General features: G+C 44.1%; 1 protein-coding gene across 4 annotated transcripts in view; it reads right to left on the bottom strand.

Moving 5' to 3' along the window:
- The window catches only part of SHLD1 (shieldin complex subunit 1), a 40,770-nt gene extending 15,452 nt beyond the window's left edge, over positions 1 to 25,318 (bottom strand). The window contains exons 1-2 of one of the 4 annotated variants that reach the window (XM_057396938.1): positions 25,303 to 25,318; positions 22,062 to 22,231 (exon numbers count right to left, since the gene is read on the bottom strand). In XM_057396938.1, coding sequence (XP_057252921.1) covers positions 22,062 to 22,224 — 163 coding nt within the window. In that variant the 5' untranslated portion in view covers positions 22,225 to 22,231; positions 25,303 to 25,318. Of the gene's footprint in view, positions 1 to 22,061; positions 22,232 to 22,663; positions 22,899 to 24,384; positions 25,137 to 25,302 lie in introns of those variants that run through there. The other 3 variants (XM_057396935.1, XM_057396936.1, XM_057396937.1) reach the window with 3 other exon arrangements.
- Positions 25,319 to 26,968: the final 1,650 nt, after the last annotated feature.

The following is a 26,968-nucleotide window of genomic DNA, read 5'->3' as shown; positions in this document are numbered from 1 at the left end:
TTCCTCCACTCTACAAACAAATCCACTTTCATATTTTTCCACTTCCTCTTGGTCACACTTACTGCTGAAGGTTAATCATGACTCTTAAGAGGAGATACATGTGATGCTTCCTTTAGCTGGAAAAATGTTTAATGCATTAAGGGCACAAAAAAGGCTGGTGCCCTTCAGAGGCTCAGCTGTGCCCTCCCCAGCAGCTGTCACTCATTCTTTATAATAAAAAAATCAGATGTCAGTCTGCTGCAGCACAGACTTGAAAGAATTCAGAGGTGAATGTATTCAAACAGAGGAAGAGACGACAAAAGGTGCGTTTTAGTTACAGCAGCACTTGTTTTCCAGTGCCAACATACAAGCTAAAGCAGAGCACAATAGGCAAACAAAGGCATACAAGGTTAATCACAGGGTGTGATCTTGCTCTTTTGAAATACAAGTGCATTGTCACTGCCATAAAATCATACTTTAAAAGATCTTGGGGCGTTTTTTCTTTTTTTCCCTTTAACCTCCAGCATAATAATGAAGGCTCATTCACCCTCCTTCCACACCATGAAGAAAAGGAGGCACAGGAAAGGTTATTTAAATCTGCAAACCACTGACACTACAAGGAGCTCAGAGTCCATCTGAAGACAGCAAAAAAGTGGTCTGTCCTGGAGGAGCAGGGATTGTGCAAAGCTGAAAGATAGACACAAGATGTTTGCTACCTTGCAGAGAGGCACCTTTGCTACTTTGGCAGAAATGACAGGATTAGCCCCATGCTGCCTCCTTTCAAAGCCTCACCTCTTGTGGCAGTGTTCACACTCTAGTCAACTGCTGGGTGAGTATTCTCATGGTTAAAACAGCACGTGCATGTGAGGTGTGATGCTCACCTGGTCCAGGCTCCAGGGAGCCTTTGGAGCAGAATATGGGTTCACAACAGCACCACTGTGTGCTCCCAGGCAGCTGTGATCCCAAGGAGGAAGAAGGCTCTGCTGCACTGGACCATGAAGGAAGCAGTGCTCTCTCCAGATCTGCCACTGTCCACTCTGCACAAGTCATTTCAGTGTGGAGGGGTGGGATTTATGCCCCCTGGCAAACCACAGAGTGATGCTGAGCCATACTGATGGACCTGGCAAATCACACTGAGGAAATCTCACAGTGGAAGTCAGCTGGGAATTTCAGATGTGCTTCTAGGAATTAGGTGCTATCATCAGTAGCTGCTTTCTAACATCCACTGTCTCAGTGGGGTCTTTTCTTCCTCTATGAACTTACAGACTGCACAAGTGTCTCACCACATTTGAGATGTCAGGCTACCAACAGAGATACTCGTAGACTACAACCAAGATAGTCAGTGCTTATTTTCTCAACTACATTATAAAATCTTTCCTCATGTTGCAGAAAATGAGCTAAAAGAAAATTTGAAATAGATGCAAATAATGGCAGTTCTTATGCTTGTACAAAAAGCCCTAAGCTTTTAAAATGCAATTTACGTGAAAGGAGACAAAAGGATTTAGTACTCTTTAGCAAAAAAACAGCCCAAGGAAAAAAAGGTGATTGAAAAGAAATTACATCCTGGCTACAGGTAAATTATATTACAGACAGCTAGTTGTCCAACAGGAACACTTTGGACTGTGATACGCATCAAAATAAATCTAATTACCCTTAAAAACCAGAGAATCAGTAAATTTACCTAAAGAATGGGAGATGAGCTTTTAATCGTTTTCACTGTAGACACAAACAAAATGCACTAATTAACTTAATGGGCTCAAGAAAGGTAATTATTTTGCAGCAGATGCATCTGTAAGAGCAATTCTGTGACAGCTCCAGATTTAATCTGCCTTTGTTTTATGAAGACCATCTCCACAAGTTGTTTTTCCCTTAGATTTTAGGTTTTGAGATGAACTCTGCTGAGAGAGAATGCAAAACTCAATTACAGCCCAGTATCAGGACTGCCTGATGCTAGAGACACACGCTACAGACCGAGTCTAATGAAAACTTCCCAGCTGAAAACAGAGTTTAATTTCCGTTAAAAAAAAACCACAACCCACACTCCCCAGTTTTGTAAAATTATTAAAAGGATGATGGAAAGCAGATGAACAGATTACTGAGCACAGATGAAAGGGAGAATATTTTAAGTTTTTTCTGCTTGGAAACAAGCTAAGATATATTTCAATGAAATAATCTCTTATGTCTAATGTGCTGTTTCATTCTGCAATATTACCTAAGGAGCAGAGCGTAAAGGTAACAATATCCTGTTTTACTCTAAATCCACAGACTTCTAAAAGTGTTTAGTAGGAGATGCCAGCATCTTCATATCAACTTTCCAAAGCTATTTCACTGCAGACTGTAGCACTGATGCTCTCTGCATGCCCAGGGATAGCAGAGGGGGTGAGAAGGGCAACATCATCACACAGTAAATGGGGATCAGTGCAGACATTCATGGCACTACTCCAGCCCATCCTAATCTGGGTCTCGAGACTTTTCTCAGCTGTCACAAGATTTCATAGTGCTCCCACACAGGCCACCTTTGCTGTGGGCCTGGTCTGGGCTTTTTCGGATAAGAACAAAGCAGACTGTGCTGAAGAGCTGGCAGTCACAGAGATGGAAAAGCACAGATGCCAGCATAAAGTAAGGACACAGGTTAAGTCATCAGACAGGGCTGCAAACTCAAGCCTCCAAAACACTGCTCCAGGCTCCCTCCACTGATCTCCAGCCTTGCAAGCTATGTATCCAAAGCGGCCTGCTATAACCTAACACAGCAGCTTGCTGTCACACTCGTGCCTCATGTGGCAGAGCCTTTACTCCCCCCCGATTTGCTGCCTCTGACATGGACTGTGCTAAGATTTTCTTCTCAGTGTTCTCTGGGCTGCGCTTCACATGGACCAACACCACACCCCAACTCACCAGTATCTGTTTTACAATGGACTATTAGACCAGCTGAGGGTTATGTTGGCTGGCTTTGACATTGGGCAGACCCACAAGCAACTCAAAGCTCCTGTGGTGCAGGAGCTGCAGCACCCCAGCTGCAAACCAAGGCTTGGACTGGCCATAGGGTCAGTAAAGAGTTGACTATGAAGAAAAGAAGCCTCAGTAAGCAGAATGACAACTGAAATCTCCAGAAAAGCAGAGGAATCCTCCTTTGGACAGCTTTCCCACAAATAATTTTGGCCAAAACCCATTTGCTCTCACCATTATTTTAAAGCTAAGTCCAAGGTTCAAGGCAGGACAGGGTACCTCAGATTCAGCAGTTTTGATGAACTAAAGCACTAGCTGTGTGTGACCACCCTTTCCAGACAGCTGCTTCCAAGATACCCAGTCATCTCCCAGGCAAGGCTTGAACTCTTCTCCAAGTACTTACAACCACCATATACTTATACTCATCCACCAGCACTCATCTGCTGTGTGTTTAGTGCTTGGAGTTCCACATAGACAGGAAAAGTGCAGTAGGTTTTATTTATTCAAATTAATTCACTGAATGAGCTATATCATCCATGTCAAGTCTAGTCTAATGCGCACTGATTAGTATGATTTCAGGAGGTGTCCACAGAGTGAGACACTGTACAAAATGAAGCGATCGGTACTCATGCTTGTCTTCGGATGCACACACTCTGCAGGGAGTCACATGCTGTACGTGCCAGCCCTAAAAGTGCTCTTTGGATCAATGTATAGCTAAGGTAAAACAGATGGTTTATTTAATCTCTTTTGTCTTAATTTTCTGCCTTTAAGCAGGACTCAAAGAACACTTGGGACAGTGATATTTTTCAAAGACAGAATTGAGCTTTAGGGAATATTCACATGAACGTTAATGAAATCAGAGATGTTCTCACAAACACTCTCAGAGGAAAAACAAAGATGGTTTGGGGCAAAGTGTTACAGAAAAGGACAAAGCAAGAGTTAAATCAGCATAGTCACGTAGACGGTGTGCTAACAGATGCAGAATGGAGAAGATTAATCTCTTCTCCAGGTTATTAACAGCAGCAAGAAAAGGCAGGGACAGCTACATTAAAATTTTAGTGAATTATCTCCAACCAGACATAGTTCTAGATAACATTTAAGTTCTCCAAGTAGTTTAGCTCTTGCCTAATTAGTTATGTTCTGTGATAAGATACAATAATGGTAACAACTGATCTGGCAAGATCAAGAAGCACCCAGGCCCACAGTAATAGTCCAACCATGAAAAGAGGAAGCAGAGGACAAAGGCTGCTACTTGGTACACCATCTGCTTCCCATTTTGTTTCCTCTCATTGTCACAGCCTTACTATCAAAGCAACCTGTGACAGGTAAAGGCAAGACACCCTTCCAGGTGCATAATAACTGTACTCCAAGTGCAGTGCTCTAGGCAGATGAGAACTAGAATATTGAGTTTACAGTCAATACATGCAATAACATGCACTTTATAGTCCCCAGTGTTTATGCTCACAGTATTACTTCTCCTTGAGCAGGCAGGAAAGGCAGAGAGACAAAAGCCTGGCAGATACTGCATGTGGCAGTAAGCTGTGCAAGCACAACAGTGGGGTGCCTGTAAGTGCTCACTCAAAGCTTGAGTCTGCCTAGTCCCTACATCCCTTAAGAAGATGGGCTTTGCTTCTGCTTCATTGCTTTCATCACAGGTGGAACTGCAGTATCGAAGCCAAAGTACAGGGACATTCAGATACGCATCCAAACTCTCCACCTAAGTTTCAAGCAACAGGCCGTCTCTGTTGCCGATTCACTGGTCGCTAAAGCAAGAACAATTAGGGATACTATAGTGTCCAGAAGAGAAGTAAAATCCATAGAACACATTGGTTCATCAGAGAGGAGCAGAAACAACTGTTTTCAAATTGGCAGTAAACGGTGTTTTGCAGATGGAAAACCCCAGGCACACTATCAGATGGATCAGCTTCCAAAACTGCACTAAAGCCTGATTACTTTCCTACGCAATAATCAAGGGAAGGAACCAGATTCCGGCAACAAGCCAATAACATGCTGGCTGAGAAAAGCTATGGAGGTCTGCTTGAGAGGTGAGGAGAAAGTGGGGGCCAGCTATTGCCTGGCATGGCTTCAAAAACTTGGAAGATTAAGAACAAACCCCTTTCCAGAGGCTAATGAACCAAACTAAGCTTCCCACCTTCTCTCAAATTTGGCCACCCCACTGTTTTGGGATCACTCTGGTCTTACTAACATCTACACCAAGATGCCACAGGAACTGAGATGAGCAGGATCCTGAGGCAAGGAAGCCAAATTAGTCCCTAGCTGCAGCAGTACAGCTCTGTAATAATGAATTCCTTTCCATGGCTTAGCTGCAAAGAAAATTTGGCAAAGTTTGGTCACTACACATTCATTTAGTACCAGTCTGGAAAGGCAAATTCTGGTTTTAGTGCACACCTGAGAAAAGGTGAAGCGGCAGGAGACTCCTGCCAGATCCTTTCAGAAGGATTTCCCGTTGAAATCATTTTCGTCTTCAGAAATGGTTAGACTGGTTTGGTGTTTGTTTTGTTAACAGGAGGATTGAGAGTGGGGAAATTACTGCTGTGATCCCAGAAAACACAGACTGCAACATTTCAACACACATGCAGTTAGACATTGGCATCTAGAAACAGCACATGCTTGCATTCTGGGTATCAGATCCAACTTTCAACATCATTTTTGCTTTCATGCTCTGCTAAAGAATAATTCCTCTTCTTTCTCTTAAGAGAAAAGAAAATTCACAGCAAGATCCTCATCAGGAATATGTCAGTGTGTTTATTAACTATCAGCAGGTTGTTGAAAGCTAATAGCAATATGTGATTCCTTAACAAAGCAAAAATATTTCCCATTATATTCAAGATTCTTGGGCTGAAGAACACTAGTATTTCCTCATATTCAACCTATCATGGGAATGAAACCCACTGGTGCAAACTCAGTAACTCAGCCACTGGAGCTAACTTCACTTCTGGAATGCTGCCACAGGCTCTGCAGATGATTCACACACACACACACACACACACACGCTATTAGACAAGTGCCTCATATAAAATAGTAATTATTAGCAATAACAAACATCTTACCACAAGGCACTGATGCAGCATGAAATGGACTTTCTTAAGTTATTTTATTTTGCATCTTCTGTTGCCTTTATTCTATTTTAATTAAAACTGCATCAGGAGAAAAATTAACCTAGGAATAACCTCATTAGGCATCCAGAGAAGCAGCGATGTAGAGCAATGTTAAATTCATCTGGGACTGCAGATTGTAGCTCTATAAATCAGGTTTTGCTTCAATTTAGCACTTCAACAGAAAGTTCAGCCCTTTAAAAAATCGCCACTGAATTATAAGGTACCACGAAACAGATCCCACTTGTGCTGCACCCTGACCAGGAGCACAGATGATGTATTTCTCTGCAATCTTTATAGAACATAACTGCTTAAATCATTAAATTCAGAATAAATTTGTAATATGAACAGTACAGAAGGACTTCGAGCTGGGCACCAGGTTGGCATATTAAGGATGAGTATTCCTTAGGCCTGTACAAGTTACCATGCTTCTCTACTCCAACACCCCCCCCCCCCTCCTGCTTCTGCTTTTGGGAAGGTTATCCAAGGATTTATTTTCCCAGAACAGTACTTAAGAGGTACAGATCATTGAAGGCAAGAGTTGAAGGCAACGCATTAAAGTGTTGGCATCAGCTTTGCCAGCTGCAGAATGGGAATCTCTCTTACTCTTTTCTAAATAGGAAAAGAAAGAGGTGTCAAGCAGGATCAGATCATAAGCATATCTAGTCTAGTATGTCCCCTCCACTTGTGGTCTGTTATAGGTGACAACAGGGGAATGTGGTAATGGGGATACGTAGATGTGATCTGACACTTGAAATTAGGCAGCAATTAGTACAAGCCTTGAAACAGCACCCTGTGTATCCAGTGTCTCAGCAACATTTGTGTCAGCAAGAACTATTGACTAGCTTGTTCTTATTATACAAATCAGTGTATAACCCCTTTTCTTAATACTGCTAAGCTTTTAGCTGCAATAACATTTTGCAGCACTGAGTTTTATAATCTAATTACTTGCTGTGTAAAAAGCGCCTGATGTTGATCCTACTATTCCTTTCCTTTTCCTCATTTTCCTTTTCCAAAACATGCAGCAGAACCAACATTTAGATGCCCCCCTACAATTATTTGCTGGATTTAACCTTGAAAAAAATAAAAGTTTTGCATAATTCTTTGAGATACAAGTACACATATAAAATGGACCACTATGGAACTACCAAAGCCCCCATTCATATACCCTTAGTGTGGAGACTCGCTGTAAACACAGAAGAACTGCTCAGCCTGACAGCATTCCCTCTGTCTGTGGAGATTTTATAGGAACATAAATGTGCATGTGTAAGCCAGCCAAGGGGCTCAGTTACTATGTAATCTACAACATATAATACCAAGAAGGAATGGAGTGGGCTAGGGAGTTGTTAAACTCATGAAATGATGGAAGAAATCAGATGCAGGAGGGCTCCAAGATAAAACCTCATGCACTATAACCCACGCTGATGCTGAATCACTGGCCTAAGTTGTTTTGTTTAAAAAAATATTGTGGATGATGAAAGTGTGCTATATTTTATACTCACAGTCTGCTGCTAAAGGCTTATGAGTCACTATTTTTTTGTGCTTTTATGCTGCAGCCTCATCAGCTGCACAGCAATGAGCTCAGCAAAGTAAAACAGAGGAAGAGGCAAAAAAACCTGAGGTCCAAATTAAGACACACAGAGAACTGGTTTAAATCAAGTGCCAGATCTCCCACTTACATCATTTATTTTTTTGATAGGTGCCTGAGCTGGAATGTTTTAAGAATACTTGATCTGGACTCAATCCATGCAGTGTGGTACAAGCCAGATATAACAGAGGGGAAGTAGGGAGCCATTAAGAGCAGCATGTGAATGCGAAAGCTGAGACTAAATAACTTCAGTCAAAACAAGGAAAAAAGCCCACAATGATCTCCACAATTCTGGGATTAATCTAGGCCACATCACCGCAGAGTAGGAACCTCCCATCAGAAGCTGGTAATGGCTTTCCAGGCACTAGTACTACATCCTCCCTCAACACACAGCTATGGAGCATCCCCTGTAACGCTCCAGGCACTAGACCCACCACTAAGCTCTACTAATGCACAGAAAACTAAGACATCCCTGCCCACACCCTCCTGCTCACCTCTTTTACTCCAAATTTGCCCTGGCAGAATTGGGTAGGAACAAGTTAAATCAGAACCTTGAGAGCAAAGGAAGGAATACAGCTTCTAACTTCAATAGCACCGGCATCCCTTTTTACACCCCCTGCCACCAGCCACGGAGGATTCCCCAGGATGCGTTTCTCTGTTGCCAATTCACAGCAGCACCTAAAGAAGCTTCAAAGCCACAGAATAAATTCAGAAGCAATGGGAGACCATGGCAATCAAGGCAAATGTATCTTGTTTTCTCTTGCTGCACTTCAAGGACAACTGTCAGTGCAGAGCCCTTTGGGTCCAATAAACATTTTTCTAGCAGATAGTCACACTGTATGTCTGAGAAAAGGTCTGAGTAATGTGAGTGAAAGCCATCTGGTGAAATGGAGAAGTCAGGCTGTGCATAAATGATCACTGATGCAGAAAATGCCCCAAAGCAGCTGAACTCCATACAGAGAATTTATGTCTCTGAGGGTCATAAAATGGTTTGTGTTGGAAGAAATCTTAAAGCTCATCCAGTTCCAACCCCCTGCTATGGGCAGGGACACCTTCCACTAGAGCAGGTAGCTCCAAGCCCCATCCAACCTGGTCTTGAACACTGCCAGGGATGGGGCAGCCACAACTTCTCTGGGCAATTTGTGTCAGTGTCTCACCACCCTCACAGGGAATAATTTCTTCCTAATGTCTAACCTAAATCTCCCCTCTTTCAGTTTAAAGCCATTCCCCCTTGTCCTGTCACTACACACCCTTGTAAAAAGTCCCTCTCTAAATTTCTTGAAGGCACCCTTTAGGTATTGGAAGACTGTTACAAGGCCGATACTGCTTTCCCAAACGTCCACGCTAACCTGGGTGACCCACACAGCATCACGCTATCAAAGAAATACTCTGGCAGGCTGAAACAGGAGGACCTCGGCACAGCTTTCCAAACCAATTTGCCCTTTTCCATGGTTCTGTCCTAGCCAGACATCTTTCGTGATTTAAACTGAGGTTTTTAAGCCATTTTTAGAGATCTTTACACCCACACATCATAAATGACGCAGCTGACAAGCTGAGACACCAAGGCAGTCTGCAACGGCAAGGAACAGTAATGTTACTTATTTACATAATAAGGTTATCACAGGCATTCCATGTTTGCCACTTGCTCAACACAGATATATATACGTCTTGGAGCATTTTTTGCAGTATCAGCACTACAAGACCATAATACAAAGCTGCAAAAAGCAGCTGTATTATACAAGAACAGAGCCAACATTTTGGGAGCCCCACAGAATAGAATCTAACATTGATGAAAAAATGCCATGAATAAGTGTCTACGTAACAGCAACAGTCACACTCAAATACAGCCTTCCCAGTTATTTCAGTTACTTCAGGAGTCATGGCATGCATTTTCATTTTTCTGCAAGAAAAAATTCAGGGTTTTGTGAAGATGTTTCAACTGTACAGCAGTTCTTGCACTCCAAAGTGACTGGAAACATTCATGTACACACCAGCATGTTTCACAGGTATTCACAGGTTTCACATTACTGTATGTTTGTAGCATTTTGTTGTAAAACCCTGGCTTCTGGGCAGCATGACTGCTTTGTATCTTCTCTCCAGCTGCTAGGGAAAACTAGAATTTCACTGAAATTGCTTCTCTTCCTTAAAAACACAACGAAAAATAGGACAAATACAGCTATGGAAGGTTATCTAGGAATTCAGCATTAAAAAAGAAAAAAAAGTAACTTGTCTGAAGAAGAGGAAATGTACTGCAGTTTAAATGGTGATGGGTAAGGAGGGAACACAGCCCAGCTCCCACTCACATGTAAAATATTCTGTCACTGTCCCTGCTGTCTTCCTGAACCCTTCCAGCCCCACAATTACATCAGTGATTGTTCCTCCAGCTCCTCAGCTTTGAAGTAACAACAAAACTAACTGAAATTTATTATGAAACAACACAACCCATTTTGCACAGGATTCCTAGCCTCTCCCTCAACTTCATAGTTTAATTTCCTCTTTTTCTTTCCTGAATCCTGCACTTCCATTTAACCTGTATTGTTTCTATTGGCACTTCAGCATCCTTGCACAGAATCAAAGTACTGCTGAAGGGAATGTAGTCAGGCAAGAAAGCAGATGAGGATCTCTGCAAGAGCAGCCTGTGCATTCAATTCCAATCATGTGAAAGAAATGGCTCCTGCTGCCTGCTCAAAGCCAGCACCTGAGTGAGAAGCAGGTGGTAAAAACAGTCCCTGGGCAAGATTGAACCGATGAGTCAAACTGAGGCATTTATCTCTTTTATGAAAATCTAATGGAACTTGAAGAATTTCTACTACAGCTTTGCACTAAAATAACTGTCATAGGAAAATAAGAATTTCTAACACCTGTCTCCCTCCCCGTGACAAGCCAGAGGCTTATGTCATAGAATCAAAGATTCTTGTGTCAGGCCAGACTCCACTGTTCTGGAGCATGCAGCAAATTCTTTGCAGCCATACACAGAAACATGGAAGAACACATGAAACTGGTATCATAGGCATTAGTGCATTTTGGAGTCAGCTCCTGAAAGACTAGACAAGGAATAACGAAATATCATCTTAGGCCATGGCTTCCATGCTGCTGCCAGAGACATACCAGGTGCCACACAGACCTGTTTACATAGCCTCTCCCTGAAGATCTAGGACAATTAACTTCAGTAAATACCCCGCACCCTCCAGCAGCATCAGTTGACTGCCAACATGTGGCATCCAGTTGCTCCAGGACAGATCCACCTTCATGGATGACTCCAAGGGGTGAGGAACAGAGGTAACTTTTTGAAAAAGCTGAGTAGGACTACAAATGAAAGCTTCAAGCACAGAAAAAAATTTGCACTATGTATGTGATAAAAACCTACTTATCAAACAGGGAAGCCCACGGAAGCACTCATTAAGGAGGATCCCAAAGCAAGGATAAGCTTTGTTTCAGCTATGTTTGCACTGTATGTTGCATCTTTAGGGAGCCAGCAGCATCTAGCTATGCAAAGACACCCTCATCCCGACCTGCTACCTGTCTGTATCTTGGTCAGTAAGAATTCTTGGTAGGTCTTCTTGTACTTCCTTAGAAGTTCTTATTTGTCCCCATAATATTTAATGGTATTGTGGTGGTTACAAATTATGGCTGAAAGGCACAGGCTTTATAGACTCTAAACTTGTCTGTCACTACCCCTGCAAAACACATACTTGAATGGTTTCTGTTCCTAATCTACAATTTCCCATTTCAAAGAAGTCCACAACTTCAGAGGATGCAAAATAAAGAACTTAACAGTCTTGCTCTCTGTCATTTATTTACAGGGTTTAATTCCTTCTTATTTAAATAGCTAACACTCATTAACTGGCCTAATAAAATAAAACAGCATTGGCATAAGTATGTACCAAATTGTCTTGCAGTAACCTTAGGAACAATAGCCATAATGTCATTACTACAGTCTGAATTAGATGAGGTCACAGCAATAACAAACACTGATAGCTATGATGAAAGAAGTAAAAGCCCAGGTTGGAATGTCAGTTTAGATACAGATAAGGAAGAAATGGCCCACAGGGACTCTTATTCTGCAGCTGCAGGGCAAGGCAAGATTAAAAGACCCCAGTTACACTGGTGAGCAGACACAGCTCTTACATATTTATTGCAAGTTCCACTGTCTGGCACTGATGTGTGCTGATAGCGTGACTGTTATTGCCAAATGAACTAGGCCTGTCTCACACCAGACAACTGGTAAAAGATTAATGAGATCTAAAATACACATCAAAAGGATGCAGCAAAAGCAATGCGTCCAGCAGGTTGAGGGAGGGGATTCTCCCCCTCTACTCCACTCTTGTGAGAGCTCACCTGCAGTCCTGCATCCAGCTCTGGGGGTAACAACACAAGAGGGACATGAAGCTGTTGGAGTGAGTCCAGAGGAGGCCACGGAGATGCTGCAAGGGCTGGAGCAGCTCTGCTCTGGAGACAGGCTGAGAGAGCTGGGCTGGTTCAGCCTGGAGAAGAGAAGGGTCTGGGAAGACCTTAGAGCAGCCTTCCAGTTCCTAAAGGGGGCCTACAACAAAGCTGCAGAGGGACATTTTTACAAAGCATGTAGCGACAGGAGAAGGGGGAATGGCTTTAAACTGACAGAGAGGATATTTAGATTAGCTATGAAGAAGAAGCTCTTCCCTGTGAGGGTGGTGAGGCCCTGGCACAGGCTGCCCAGAGAAGCTGTGGCAACCTCATCCCTGGCAGTGCCCAAGGCCAGCTTGGATGGGTTGAGCAACCTTGTCTAGTGGAAAGTGTCTCTGCCGTGGCAGGGGGTTGAAACTAGATGATCTTCAAGGTCCCTTCCAAACCAAACCATTCTATGATATATTGTTTCTATATGGCACATGTGCACCTTTTATAGCTTTTTGATACTCTATAGCTAACAGGAAGACAGCTGTCATCAGTGTGAAGTAAAGCATTCATAGCCGGTCCTCTCCAGTAGATGGAGCTTTAAGAAAAGCTACAAGTGCATTTGTTCTAATAATGAAATTGGCTGTACAGCATCTCAAAAGCAGTTACAGCTGTTGCTCAGCCTCCTTTTTGAAATTAACACCAATAATGGTTTGTTATCGTGACATTTATATAGATACACAGATTTCCCTCCTCGCTCAACATTCAGTAAATCCCTACACTGGCTGCTGAAGTAGGATCACATTTATTTTCCTGAACCTGACTCATAAGCCTGACTGACCTTTTTAAATCACTAAAACACTGTCTTCACATTTCAATTTTGTCATTTCAAGTCTAAGCCAAAGCTCTGAACCTTATAACCATGAAGTACCGGAAAACCACCTCAGAAAACACAAGGACTACAAGCACAACAAACATCAAAGGCAGATGCAAAGCAAACAACTTACTGAAAACTGTGCCAGCAGGGTTTTGGAAGCAAAGCCAATAAAAACCATGAAGTTTCCTGGAATAAAAGTCCAGCAGTAACGGTTGATTTAGGGATCATGTTGAAGACTCAGCCCGTAGCACAGGGTGGGAGGACAGCATTTAGGTTTTCAAGTCTTTAATTACAGGTTGACAGAGTAACAATTGCCATACTGTTTAAAGGACCATGTACTGAAAGATGTCTACACTTTTTGGGATAAAAAGGACCACATTACCCAGAATTCACAGCAGACAGGTGGCTGCATGAAGACAATGGTGATGTGTGGGAGAAAAACCACCACTGCAATCTAGCACATAACAGGAGACAAGGCAGTGAAACTGCAAAAGTAAGCAATATTACAAGGGAAATAAAGAAGAGAACAAAGCATGTGAACAGACTGCAATGAACAAAAAGACCAGTAAAAAGGTAAAACACAACTCTGATATACCTGTAGGGATCACAGACTTATATTAGTATGTAGTAAGAGACCTTTCAAGTACGTTTTGAAGACCATTGTACTAGCTTGGGCCTAGTTCAGTGCCCAGCAAGGAAACACTTCCCTTCTTCCCTTCCTCCAATACAGGGGCTAACTAAACTGGGGAGAAAAACAGAAAAATTTAAAAAAATCTAGCAAAACAATGTGCAAAGAAATAAAAGCAAAACCAAACTGCTTTGAGCCATGACACTGGTGTTGCACTGTGCATGGTTCTTGCCCCACATCTCTAAAAGAACATTGACAAGCTAGAAGGGACACTTAGGACGACAGCCTAAAGCTGCCTAAAGTCTTGGGATGACTTTTCTTTGATGTGAGAATAAAATACACCAGTTTCTTCAGCCTGGAAAAATACAACACGGAGAATGCGTAAGATGACTGTAGGACCACAAATGGCTTGGATAAAGAAATAGCAGTGATCATGCACTGTTTCTTAGCCTGCAGGAACTCAGGAGATTCAGGGGATCAAAGGAAGAAAAACATGGGAAAAAAAAAGCCACTCACAAAAAAACAAAAAACATGGGAAAAAAAAAGTTTCCTCACAGTCCCACTCACACATTGAGAGAGACAGGGATCCAAAAGCAGTTAAATTCCTGGAAGGATCATTCATCAGGAGCTAGTGGAACATTGATATCTAAGCCACCTGTGGTTCCTAAACCAAAAATCCTGGAAGCTAAAGGCCGGCAGAGACAGGATCAGTTCACTTTGTACTCCTCTTAAATATCCCCGTTACCTGCTGCTGTAGACAAGTTACCACTCAAGCAATCTCCACGTTGGGCATTCTCATACTACCCTGTCCTGCATTCAGAACCACTTAGAAACATTTATAAATTTAGAACATTTAGAACAATTTCGAAACCACTTTATTGTTAACAATTTGGGGGGAGCATCCCAAACTGGAAATCAACTCGTTCTGTTTCTGCGTCTGCATAGAGAGGATGGCAAGGGTTTTGTTAGCCTATACGCTCAATTAAAAATGATGAAGGAAAGGAAATGACAGTGATAGTCCCTCAAGTCACCTTCAAACACATAAATTCCGAGTCCTGTATTATACCAGCACTTCTTAGGAATTTGGGGGTAACATGCAGAAGATGTACTATGCTCCTTTCCATGCTGCAAGGCTTGATAATTAGATTGGTGGATACAGACAAAAATATGCTTCACGAGAACAAACCTCCCCTTTTTGGGGGTAAAAGAAAACAAAAATGAGTTGGGTAAGGAAAACTCACTGTGAACAGAAAATATAACTCCAAACAAGCCAACACAAAACCTCAGGCTACAGCGCAGAGCTGGGCTGCACAGCTGATCCACAGCACCTCTGCGAGGCAAACTCCCAAGCTCTCCTTTACACACAAGAATATCAGAATCTGATCAGACAACTTCAATGTAAGTGCAACTCCTTGTCTTTGTTACTCAGGTATTTCATCTGGACTTGATTTCTATTTATTAATGGTTTAGTATGAACTGTTCACTTCCACAGAAAACAGAGCTACTCTGAAGCATAAAAGTCTAGAAGGCAAGTCACATGCCTCAGTTTTCTCCCTTACTGATGTAAGTAGAGTGCACTAATTCTCCTTAAAATAGGATTAGTTTTCTTCCTTGGGCTGTGAAGAATAAAGCAGTGTCTTTTCCTCTTCCAGGATCTATTTTTGGTTGGATGCTTTACATAACACATTTCCAAAAAATTAATTTACAAAAGATGCCAGGCCTTCAGTGATGCAGTGGTGCCGAGTGCTTGATGTTTTGTGTCATGAGGTTTCCCTGTGCTCCTTTTATGTAAGGTTGAATGAATTCCACTTTGTAGCTTCATTCAATATTCAACACAACTGGGCCACATTGAGATGCGTGGAAAACTAATGCTGCCAAACTCAACAAAGCCATGGAGTTATCCAAACCAGGGGCCTGACAAGGGCTTCAGTGGAGCTGAATAAATTCAAGTCCACTGAGCACCAGCCCCACTGGATCACAACTCCTATACAAAATTATTCGGGTTTGAAAAATCTCACTTTCTGTTTTCCTCTTGAGAAGACTAGAGTATTAAGAAAAACTTAGTATTTTCACAAAATCATTGATTACAGAATTGTTTGGGTTGGAAGGGACCTTAAAGTTCATCCACTTCCAACCCTCTACCACAGGCAGGGACATCTTCCACTAGACCAGGTCACTCCAAGCCCCATCCAACCTGGCCTTGAACACTGCCAGGGATGGGACAGCCACAGCTTCTCTGGGCAACCTGTGCCAGAGCTTCACCACCCTCACAGGGAAGAGCTTCTTCTTCATATCTAATCTAAATCTCCCTTCTGTCAGTTTAAAGCCATTTCCCCTTGTCCTGTTACTACACACCCTTGTAGAAAGTCCCTCTCCAGCTTTATTGTAGGACCCCTGTTAGGCACTGGGAGGCAGATATAAGGTTTGCTGGAAGCCTTTTCTTCTCCAGACTGATCATGAGAGTGCAAGTAGTTAAAAATAACTAATAAAAATCCCCAACACATTCACTTGAAAACAGGTGCTTCTTTGCTTTTGATAAGCTAAACAAATCACTCTCCTTGACAAATAACTGGATGTTTGTAAGAGTAGCAGGGATAAAAGATAAGAGTTGCTAAAACCAGAACTTTTACAAAGGCTTAAAAAAAAAAAAAAGAAAAAAAAGACAGTTGCACCCAAAAAAGGCATAATATAACCAAGCTTTAAAGGCTCTCATTCCCATTACAAAATCAGATTCCTGCATGGCTGTAACAGAAGCAAGAAAGCTATTTCCAGACAAAAACAAACACTTCACCAACAGAAAACCTTAGCCACCTTATGCCAAGATCCATGCAGTAAGCAATGAGCAGCCAACACTCCTTAGAAATATTCCCAAATTAGCCCTGGTGATTATTTAGCATCGTTTCTCAACAGCAGCAAACTGACACAGGGCTGAGCTTGATACAGTGACATACATCCCCACTACCAGCTGAAAAAAAAACATCTAAAATCACCAGCCCTCTAAATTCCTAGCATGCAAGGCCGAAGTCATCAGAAACGGGTCACATTGTTCACTAGAGGGCAGCAGGAAACAAAGCAAAACCTGTAATCATGGAATCCACTAATTCCGAAAGTAGGGCTTATGATCTTCAACAAGGCCATGGCAGTTATGCACAGGTCACCTTAAAAAAGTAATTAATTCTGCTGATGCTCGGGATCACAGTTCTAACTGAAGTGAGTTTGCAAATGGGAGAGCATATTAACCACCTGCAGTCAAAGGAGACCCTTCATAACAGCAGAAAATGACTTTGTACAGCACCCTCGTCTTCCCCTCCACATCGAGCCAAAAAGCAAAATGTTCTCAGGGCGATCTGTATCTTTTTGGTGAAGGGAAACTATCAGAAGTTTCTGTACCTGACCACAGCAGCCTGGAGTGCAAGTACAAGTCCCTTCTAGTTCAGCTTTGGCTCAGTCTGAAAGTTATTTAAAAAATCTCACATTTTGGATTTACAAAGTTACACATACCTCTTAAATGAGACCAGGTAAAGGTCTTTAGCTTTCAGGTTGTCTTCAGCATGGCCAGACAAAAAACAACATTGTAAATTCTGCAACTTTTGATAGCAGTGGTAGCTCAAACAGCCAACCTGTAATTTCTATACCAAGTAATGAATGAATACACTGAGTTCTGGGCTGAACTGAATCCCCAAGAACCCATCAAGAGCCAGCTCTGAAAGGTTGCTGCTGACATGACAAGTACAGCCTGCTCCTTTCATTTTCGGCTTCTACGTCAGCACTTCTGCACAACTCCCATGGAGAAAAAGCACAAACCATGCCAGACTTCTTCAGTAAACACAACCCACTTCTGCAAAAGAGATTAAGCAACTCCCAACAGGCAAGTGGACATGGTAACAGAAGAGAGCATTTAAGGACAAGCCAGAACACATGCACTACCATTAACATGACTCCTCAGCTGCTAATAAAAGACATAGCAACCCACTGCAAAACAAGGCATGTAGGTTCACGGGGTATGTGTAGCATTTGTTTTTCTCAGGAGTCCCAACTACCTACAGAGCCAACAGCTGTGTGAACGTGTTGGCAATCTCTGCTTTGTTTAACATATATGCTTGGTTGACTGAAAACTCAGAAAGAGACTGGAACAATCAAAAAATCATGACGGCTTTTACTTTTAAACTGGGGTCATTTGTGATCAGATGTCCTCTTGATTTGAGTGGCAGTTTCAGTAGCAGTGCTGCTGATCCAAACTCCCTGACTTGCCTGGAGCCAGCAAGTCTCCAGTGAATGGTTCTGCTCCATTTCCCCCAAGCTCTCATGACTCGACCCAGACAGTTTCTGAAAGAAGCTTAAAAAAAAAAACCTGATCAAAAAGAACCTACAGCCTGGTTCCCCACACAGGAAAAGCACTCGATACTCTTAACACTACTTTTTCCAGAAACCACCATTCTGGAAAGATTGTTGACCCCTGTGAAAGACAGGACACACTGTAAGCTGTTGTATCTTGGCATATACCTGTGCTGCTGCCACAAAGAGCAGCTGTCCCCATCTCAGCCACATTCCTGTGGCTGCCCAGCAAGCTGGGCCAATTGCCTGAGCCGACTCTTCATGTGGCCACCTGAGTACCAGCACCAAGAACGGAGCTGGAATAAGAAGGGGCAGCCTGAGACTCTCACTGCATTAGAGAGGTCAGGGCAGTCCATGAAAAATAACCAAAGGTATGCCTGGGCTCAAACCTGAAGTAAACTGCAGGAACGTAAGTAGTGCTTTTGGAGAAGCAACTAAAGGTTGAACACCCCCAATACTCCCAAACTGGCTTTTAGTTTTTTGTTTGTTTTTTTTTTAAAGCTAGCCAGCTTTTAGCTATACATATGCCTATCCAATCACACAGTGAACTCTTCCTTCACCACATCTCTCCAGCACCATTTTTCCTTTCCTACTGCCATCCTTCATTTCCTCTATTCCTGTGACACTCTTATTTCCCATGTACCTTCCTCTTCCACCAGGCACTAGGAACATCCATTCTCCTAAGGACACAGCTTTTTAACTACTTTTCATTACAAAGAAAAAGCAATTAAGGAAGAAGCTACAGGAAAAACAAGAATACCCATGCCATTGCTAGCCCCAGGGAAAGGCCAGAGGCAGATGAGGCTGAGCTCTGACCATGCTTCAGACAGGCAGTCTCCAAAGCACTGGTACCATAGCTGAGCTCTCAAACACTGCCTCCAAACTTGGTAGAATCACTCCAGGCTATGCTGGCAAAACCCAGCTCTGTCAGACCATGGAGCATGGGCAGAGCCAAGGATCTTGCCTACACGAATCTGTAGAGCACATCTGTAGTCTGTTCTCTAACCCTTTTCAGGCTGCAATTTTTCCAGGCAAATACCATGTTTCCACTGTCCCTGGTGTGCTCTGGCTCAGTGCCCTAAAAGCAAAAGGAACATTGCCAGCGATTTATTTCACTGGGAACAACCTTTCAAATATCAATCCAAATAACTTCAGCCTTCCCCCACAAATACCTGAGCGCTGCCAAGTTTTGCTGGCAACTTTTCTTAATCCAGAGGCGGCAGTGAGGTGCTGCTGCAGCATTGTGCAACCGACACAGATTATAAACACTATAAATGATTTTTTAATTATTATTATTTTCCAGTTTGGGGTCAAATAAACAAAAAAAAACAACAACAAAAAACCAGGAAGCATGCTGAAAGGTTCACTGATCCAGTGCAATTTTCTCAGTCTATCACCATTTAAACGCTCATATTCACTATGACAATAAGCTGGAAGTATGAATGTTTGTTGCAAGAGCAATACCCTCACTCCTGCACAAATCATAAAACCACTCACACAGAACTTACATAAAACCCACACTACTACTAGTAGTAGTTCCACAGGACTACTGTTTTCTTGCCTAGGGATGACTGCTTTCAGAAGGCCCTGTTTTCATGGCCAATGGGTACCATCTTCTGCTATTACAAGCGGTGGAGCCTCTCTAGAATAGTAAGACCTATTACTAGTGACTCAGGCACTAGGAATACCTCCCATATTCATTTCTGACTCCTGAGGCTCAGAGGGCATGATATTTTACTCAGTGTCAGTCCAGTTCTTGTGGCAGATGTCAGAAAACAGAGCCTGTCCTGACAGTCTACTTCTCTCCTAAGGAAGTTGTCACATTCCCAAAGACTTAACGGCCTTTTGAAAATGCTTGTGACTCGCTAAGGAAGATTCTCACTTTCAAGTTTGATGAGAAGACTCATCATCCATCCTGCCCAAACCCCAGGATGTAATCTGGTCATAACGTGAGGTGCAAGATACAGCCACTCCCACTCTCCTTATCTGTCTTGTGCCACAGCAGCAGTTTACAATGTCTTATGAGAAAACAAATAAGCAAAGGAACTTCCTTTCCCAAGATACATTTGACAGAACTTGCTTGATCCAAGAACATCTGGCACATTTGTTTTTAAAATCATCCTCCTGCCTCTTCCGTCACAATGACCCAACGCAATGGCTTAGAAAGCTGAAGCTGCATCAGAAAAGAGTTTGAGTATGTATATTGGTTTAACACAGTTAAAAGGAGAAAGGAACCCAGATGTCCAGAGTATCAGTCAGGTCCAGTGTGATACTTGGTTATTGTACTCCCAGGAGCACAGTGTAAGGAACCATTTTACAGAGCACATCCCACAGTTATTGCCAAGTGGTTTCAGTTGCAAGGGGTTTCTAAAACAAGTGATGAAGGAGAGGATCCATAGGCCTTATCTGCCCTTCTCAGCACCTGCAATCCCCACGGACACCAGGGGCTGCTGGAGTCATCAAGGAGGCAGGACCTGTCAGCATACATATTCCATGTATGCACCATAAACTTGCCCAATGCTGCCATTTGAGTTTAGAGCTGCCTATCTTTATTTTGCACATGTCGTTGCTGCTATGCCCTCAGACCAGTCTCAGGACTGCTGAGTGGCCATGCAGCTCCCCTGCAGCATCCCATTCATGAAAGCAGTTGAATCCATTTGCCGTGAACCATGCTAAATGGTGTCTGAGCAACTAAGCCACTCTACACACACTGCAGGAGCTGCTGCACAGCTCCCATAATTCCTTCATACCTGCAACACAAGGCTTGTGAAATCTGTGTAAACAAATGCCTTCCAGCCTGTCTCACTGTTAGAGGAACCTCCACATCCTTCTCTGACACAACAGCAGAAAAGGCTTGCTCCGGACATTCCGCACCATGGTGCTCACCACTTATGCACAACAAATAAAGCAAAACCTCAAACCAGATACACAATTCCACTAATGCAGTATGGATCATGGAATGTGACATGTATCATGGTTTAAAATAGAGGTTACAGTACAAGATTTGCATAATTAGTAACATCACACATGTGACTTCCTGGGCTGCAAGGAAAAGCTAAGTAAGCACTAGTAGCTACTGTTTGCAGATTTCATTGCAGTTCTGGATGCCCCACAACCAGAGGTGAAGTACAGGCAACTGGTCAGCATCAACAGGGCCAGATCAGTTGGTAGATGCCACTGCTTACCTGTTTAGCATGCAAGGTAATGGAACTGCCACTGAAAAACCTCACCTGTTGAATTCCAAATTAACTTCTTGGAACTAGGCCAAAGTAAACCACCTCAATGCTAGAGGAAGGAGTGGAGCCAACCTCTACTTTTACACTACTTAAGACTCAAAAAAACCCCAGAAATGTCATCAATAATGTTTCACCTGCTTGGGTGACTTGACAAAGCACCTCCACATGTTATGTGCTGATCAGATTTTTTTCCCTTTACAATATTAAATATAATCACTATAACCTTCATCCCAGCCAGTTTGAATATAAGGTAAGAAGTGTCACTAGGCCAGTGCATTTTGATTTCACACTTCTTGCCAGTATTTTCACACTGACTAGGCTGAGTGGGGTAATCAGAACATGCCAGCTATCTCTTGATCTTCTCAGACGCATCATTACTCCTAAGAATCTGAAGTAGTGCCTGACCTAACATGCTGTTTCTGCAGGAATAAGTTCTCCTTCAAGTGAGGAAACTTCCATCTCCCAAGAGTTGAACTGAAGTGGTTCTCTTCACACTCATTTCATTAGCACAAGCAAATATTCACTGTTAACATTAATTTACACTGTTAATATTAAAGTAATGGGCTACAGAGGCCACATCCTGAGCTCATTCCTGGATACAAGATGACACATAAAAAACATAAGGAAAAGTTTAAAAACATTTCTTACTGACTATGGTAATTTGAGACAGTATTTCCTACTGATTTCTGGAGGATTGCTCAGTGGGTTAGTTCAAGTAACCCTCTTCCTCTGAGAACATATTAAATATGAAGAAACAATGTTGTCAAACCATTAGCAGCTGACAGTATCCTCTAAACTCCTCTCCTGTGTCTCATCAGCTCACAGTTCACACAATCTGTCACGCTGTAACAGAGCAGATCTGGCAAACTGTGTTTTAAGACAGGCAGATGTATCAGTATCAGACTGCAGTTATCCAAATGATGCACTGCCTAAACAGATTATGCACTGGCTAAGAAAGAGCACGCAGAGAGGCAGAAGCTGTTACCTGTGGGCAGAGAGGAAAAAGTATCCATGGAGTGAAAAAGCTCCTCGCTGTTTTCAGAACTGTATGGAGGCAGAAAGCACTCTCCTAGGTCACAAACAGAGGGTAGGTCCAATACGCTGCTCTCCTCCGAGGGAGGACTTGGTGACACCTCATTTCTTTTCATGGTCCCACTGCAGAGACACAAATGTGATTGAGCTGGGCTTTTAGACCATGAAAATCTAAGCAGAAGTCAACACAAATGACCTCTAATTTCTGCACTGCTTACGAGCCAAGATAAGCTGTTCCAGCATATTTGTACTTCATTTAAGAAAATCAGAACAAGTTTAAAGATGTAAAGAAAGAACACCACCAAAAGCCATAGACAACAGGCTAACCAGGATAACTAGGAGTCCCCAACAAATCTGGCTTTCCTAGAGACTTCCCAGAAGTACAGATTCAGGCCCCAAAACTAGAAAGCTATGGATTTTATTCCCTTCAGGGTATAGCATGTATGCAATTTAAAAGGAAACATGTTCTACAAGGTCCCTTTCCACTGATACTTCTAAAACTCACAAGTTAAACCCATCCATCCTGGGGCAGTTCATGAAGTTTATCACACTTACTAGCATAAGGAAAGAGCATCTTAAGACTTGGTACTCTCAGTCTCACATGGATGGCAAGGATTCCCTGGTGTGGAGACACCAGGGCAGCTGTGTTGCATGGCCTGTGCACAGCACTTTGGAAAGCTGTGGTTGAAACCTCCCCACATCCCAACACCCTCTTCTTGAGCTCCCTCAACCAGTCCACCACTGCAGAAGGCAAGAATACACAGCTGAGCAGACAGTAGGACAGGCCTGGTGCTACCCAGGGCCAGTGGATAGGCAACTCTCTTGGAGAGGATGAAATGGAAGTGCTCCAGGCCAGCAGCTTCAAGCACAGCCACACAAGTGTCTGGGGAAGGAGAGAAGCGAAAGGCAAAAAACTTGATTGGGCAGGAGCTCACAGAATTAACAAACAGGAAGTAGGAATCCTCCAGCTGAACCATGATTAGTACTGACTCAGTAAGAGGGGCTCTCAAGGAGAGATGCAAAAGAGCCCCAAACACCTTCCATTTCTATGTGAGGGGAAAAAACATGGACAGAACAAGAGTGTTTCTTGTGAAAAGTGAATTTAATTCCCAGCCCTTACAGAGACTCCAAGAGATTTGTGCAAGTTTTTTCCTTTGTCTGTTTTGTCTGCTTATATGCCATTAAAAAGAAAAAAAACCAAGTTGTGGCTATTTGTGCTGCCCCCTCCACCAGCTGTATCTTTCTGCTATTTTTGTAAAGAGTGACAGAACCAGATCTAGCAGTCAGGCAATGGTCTGGACACTGCAGGCTCACATTAATCTCCCCTTCTATAAAACGAAGAAGGCAACACACTTATGACAGGGATATTGTCAGTGAAGAATGTTACAGGCACAGGAACCAAGGAAATCCCTAGAAGGGATTAGTACTGAAAAATGAAGTACATACCCCCTTGTAGAATATTTAACCCACCGTTCTTTAGGTGCTTTTGTGTTGAGTAAACTTGTAGGCAAGACACAGCTCTGACCTTTGCAAATGATGAAATGACACTTGCTAATGAACAGCGTGGAGATGTTGGCTGTGATAGGGAGGACATCAGCTGCCTTGCCTTGGAGGGACAAGCAAGACCCATGCATTCACAGAAAGATGAAGGAGGTTAAAAATAAAACAAAGGACACAACCCTCTGCCCCCAACAGTCATTGCAAAGGAAAGTTTCTCCTCCATTCCTCTTCATATCCTAAACCACAGATGATCTGTGCATTAAGGAACATAAGGAGAAAACAGTATTTGAGGAAAGTTTCATGATTTGTGGTACTTTTTAAGTACAAGGATATTTTAGAGAACAAAACTGCCTACTTCAGTTCTTGGCCTGTGAATAAAACCCACACCAAACCCCCAGCCAATCCTATCCAAGAGCAAGTAGAAGATTATAGCAAGAGGAGCTCCTGGTGGGGTACCACAGCAACCTAAGGCTGTCACTGATACGGGCCACTGTGGTCCTATGCCAGCTGCCCATGCTGGCCTCCTTCTTTGTAGTGCCACAATAGGGCTAACATGTGCAGCCATGGGACAATCAGGTTCTGATAAAACAAACCACCCTTTTTTGGGGAGGAAAAAAAAAAACAAAAAACCCTTAGCTCAACTCCCTCCAATCCTCCTAAATGAAGCATACAGCAGACCTAGTCCCAAAACTGATGGTGAGATTTGAGTGGTGAGGATAAGCAAGACCTCAGCTCAGCCCTTGGCCTTCAGGCATAAGAAAGAGACACACCATTACCTCTGTGCCATACCTAGGAACAGTACAAATGCAGCAGCACTCCCCTTGGACAGGGTCTGGAAGCAAACAGTGCGTTACTCCTTCCTTCACGGTTTGTCAATCCCAGCTCACTGGAATGAAACAAACAGGTCAGTTACATGCTTTGCGTCAGCTGATCGGGCTGATGGATGCTGTGACCTTTCAAAGTACATATGCCAGCCGATGTCAACAGTCGGTCACCACATATACCACTGTTTGTTGGGTCTGGTACAGAGAAAATTTTTTTCTAGGAATCAGCAAAGCACATCCAGTAAAGCCCTTGAATCTTCTGACAGCAACCGAGACCTCCTGGAAAGGGGCTGGTACACTCCAGAAATAAAGCCAAGACTTTATTTGTAAGGAGGTGCCAGATGGGCTGTTTATTCAAAACCCATGAAGGAGAGAAGTGAATTACAGCTGGCATCCTTCCCTCCCTCTTGCGGAGGAGCAGGTATTTCCCCAACAGGTTTATCTAGCGGTGCTTTGACACCGACACTGATAGCCTGTGCTGCGTCAAACCCCAACCAGGAAATGAGCTTTAAAGAAGGCCACCTAACCCAGCATGTGGAGCAAACCACAGGCCCATGAAATCCAAATCCTGTTTCCCACCCTCTGCTATTACCTCATTATTTTTATCGAGCAACAAGGAAAAACATACTTTCAGGAGTATGGATTTTGTCAATCCCAGCTCCCTGGAATGCGGAAAAGTACTGGAAAGGCACAGGAGGAAAAGCACAGGAGGAAAAAAGTACTGGATTTTTCTCTGGGCCACCATCGACTGGTCGCACTGTACTACTACTGGGAATTCCCAAATGCACATTGACTGTCCTTGGTGCAAACACAAGGCACAACATGAGATGCGTGACGGGCATGCTGATGGGCACAAGGCGCTGGCCTTACCGGCTGTCCCTCTCAGCTGGCTTTGGGGCGTGCACGGGTTTCTGTTCCTCCCAGTCACGTTTCCTTCCCCTTCCTGCAGGCAGAGACACACATTATTTCAACAAGCACTATTTCTACAGCCAGTTGCTTCACTGCAAAGGGAAACAAAAGCAACCCCCTCCCAGGCCTGGTGTGAGCCCCACAAGCCAGAGCTCCCCTCTGTCTCACCATGGCTGCCACCCCCCCACTTTCCGAGGAGGAAAGTAGGCTGCAGCACCCCACGGACATCAAAACATTGTGGAAAAGAGTAAGGGGAACGCCAAAAGCACGCAAACGCTGCCCGGCCCGTGTCCCCACAGCCCTCCACCGGCTGCCGGAAGACGAGCCCAGGCAGGGCTCCCCGGCTCCGATGCCGCCATGTCTAAGTGAAGCGGGCAGGGCCATCTTGGCTGCGCCCGGGCGGGCCCGGCCGGGGGGTGCCCCGAGCACGGCACCGGCACTGCGGGGCCGAGAAGGGTGGGGAACGGCGAAGCCCAGGCTGATACGGACCCAGCGACGCCTCCCGGCAGCGGCCCCGGGCCGGCGACAGAGTCTGCGCGGGCAATGAGTCCGCCCCTGGCGCGGCTGGACTGGGACGCGGCGGCGTGTGGGGAAGAAGACAAGAGGGAGGAAAATACACAGACAATGGGGTGGGGGGAAAGGAGGGTTCATCTGAAAGCTGTTTCCTGTCAGGTTTTCCTCAGAACACGTTTAACTCGGGTGTAATCCTCTGAATTCAAAAGGGAGAGGTTTGGGTACCGCCGCCCCTCGCCTGGAGAGGTGGGGCAGCAGCCCACCTGGTGCCCGGCGTGCAGGGTTTTGCTTCAGACCACTCGTTTTACACCGTTGTGGTACATTCCCCAACCCGAGGCACAGCCTGGAAAAGCCCTGAGCAGTGGCGAGCACAGGGCTGCGCTGGTGTGTATGGGAAACACCGTAGTGGGGACTGAGGCAAAACCAAACCACCTCTCACCAGGGCATAAGCAGGTGGGTAGGCTGCGAGTCTTTCTTCTGGAGCTTACAGAGCATATCTGCAGTTCGTGTGGAGGTCAAGGAATGTGAGGCTAGTCATTAGCTGCTGCACACCAAAAGGGTGTCCATCCATCCTCTCCCTCATGGCACCAAGCAGTTAAAGAGGCAGCACAGTGGAAGTACTGCAAACCGTGCTGGGAAACAGGATACAAGCCACGCTGAAGTCGGGACGTGCACATGGCTGCGGTGGCCATGACAGCGTGGTGACAAGGGCACCAGCAGGACTTACAGGGGCACAACACAGACATCCTGACCCTCTTAGTGGGGGCAGTGAGTGCTCCTGGACACACTCTGGATGGTTTCCCAGCAAAGAGAATGTATTGCAGTGCTGCCTGACAGAGTGTGCATGACACAGCCAGTCATCCCAGGACACTGCTGCTGGTGGAGGTCAGGGAGCAGCCCCTTTTATTGTCTGGTCAGCAGTCGGGGAGGAACGCTGCTGGCCAGCCTGCCAGGGAGGAGTGCTGCCAGGGGAGAGCTGGCTGCGCTTCTTGGCACGCATGCTGCCAGTGAGACTGGGAAGGACTTGGTAGTGTTTTCCGAGAGCTCTGGACTGTGAAGTTACTGGTGGCAAACCAGTGTGTTTAGAGGGAAGTTGTTAAAAGGAAGGAAATAA

Source organism: Pezoporus wallicus, unplaced genomic scaffold, assembly GCF_028554395.1.
Source record: "Pezoporus wallicus isolate ANWC-B61680 ecotype Strahan unplaced genomic scaffold, APGP_CSIRO_Pwel_v1 contig_7265, whole genome shotgun sequence".
NCBI lineage: Eukaryota > Metazoa > Chordata > Aves > Psittaciformes > Psittacidae > Pezoporus > Pezoporus wallicus.
Note: the sequence above shows the minus strand (reverse complement) of the source record. Positions and strands in the feature narration are given on the sequence as shown.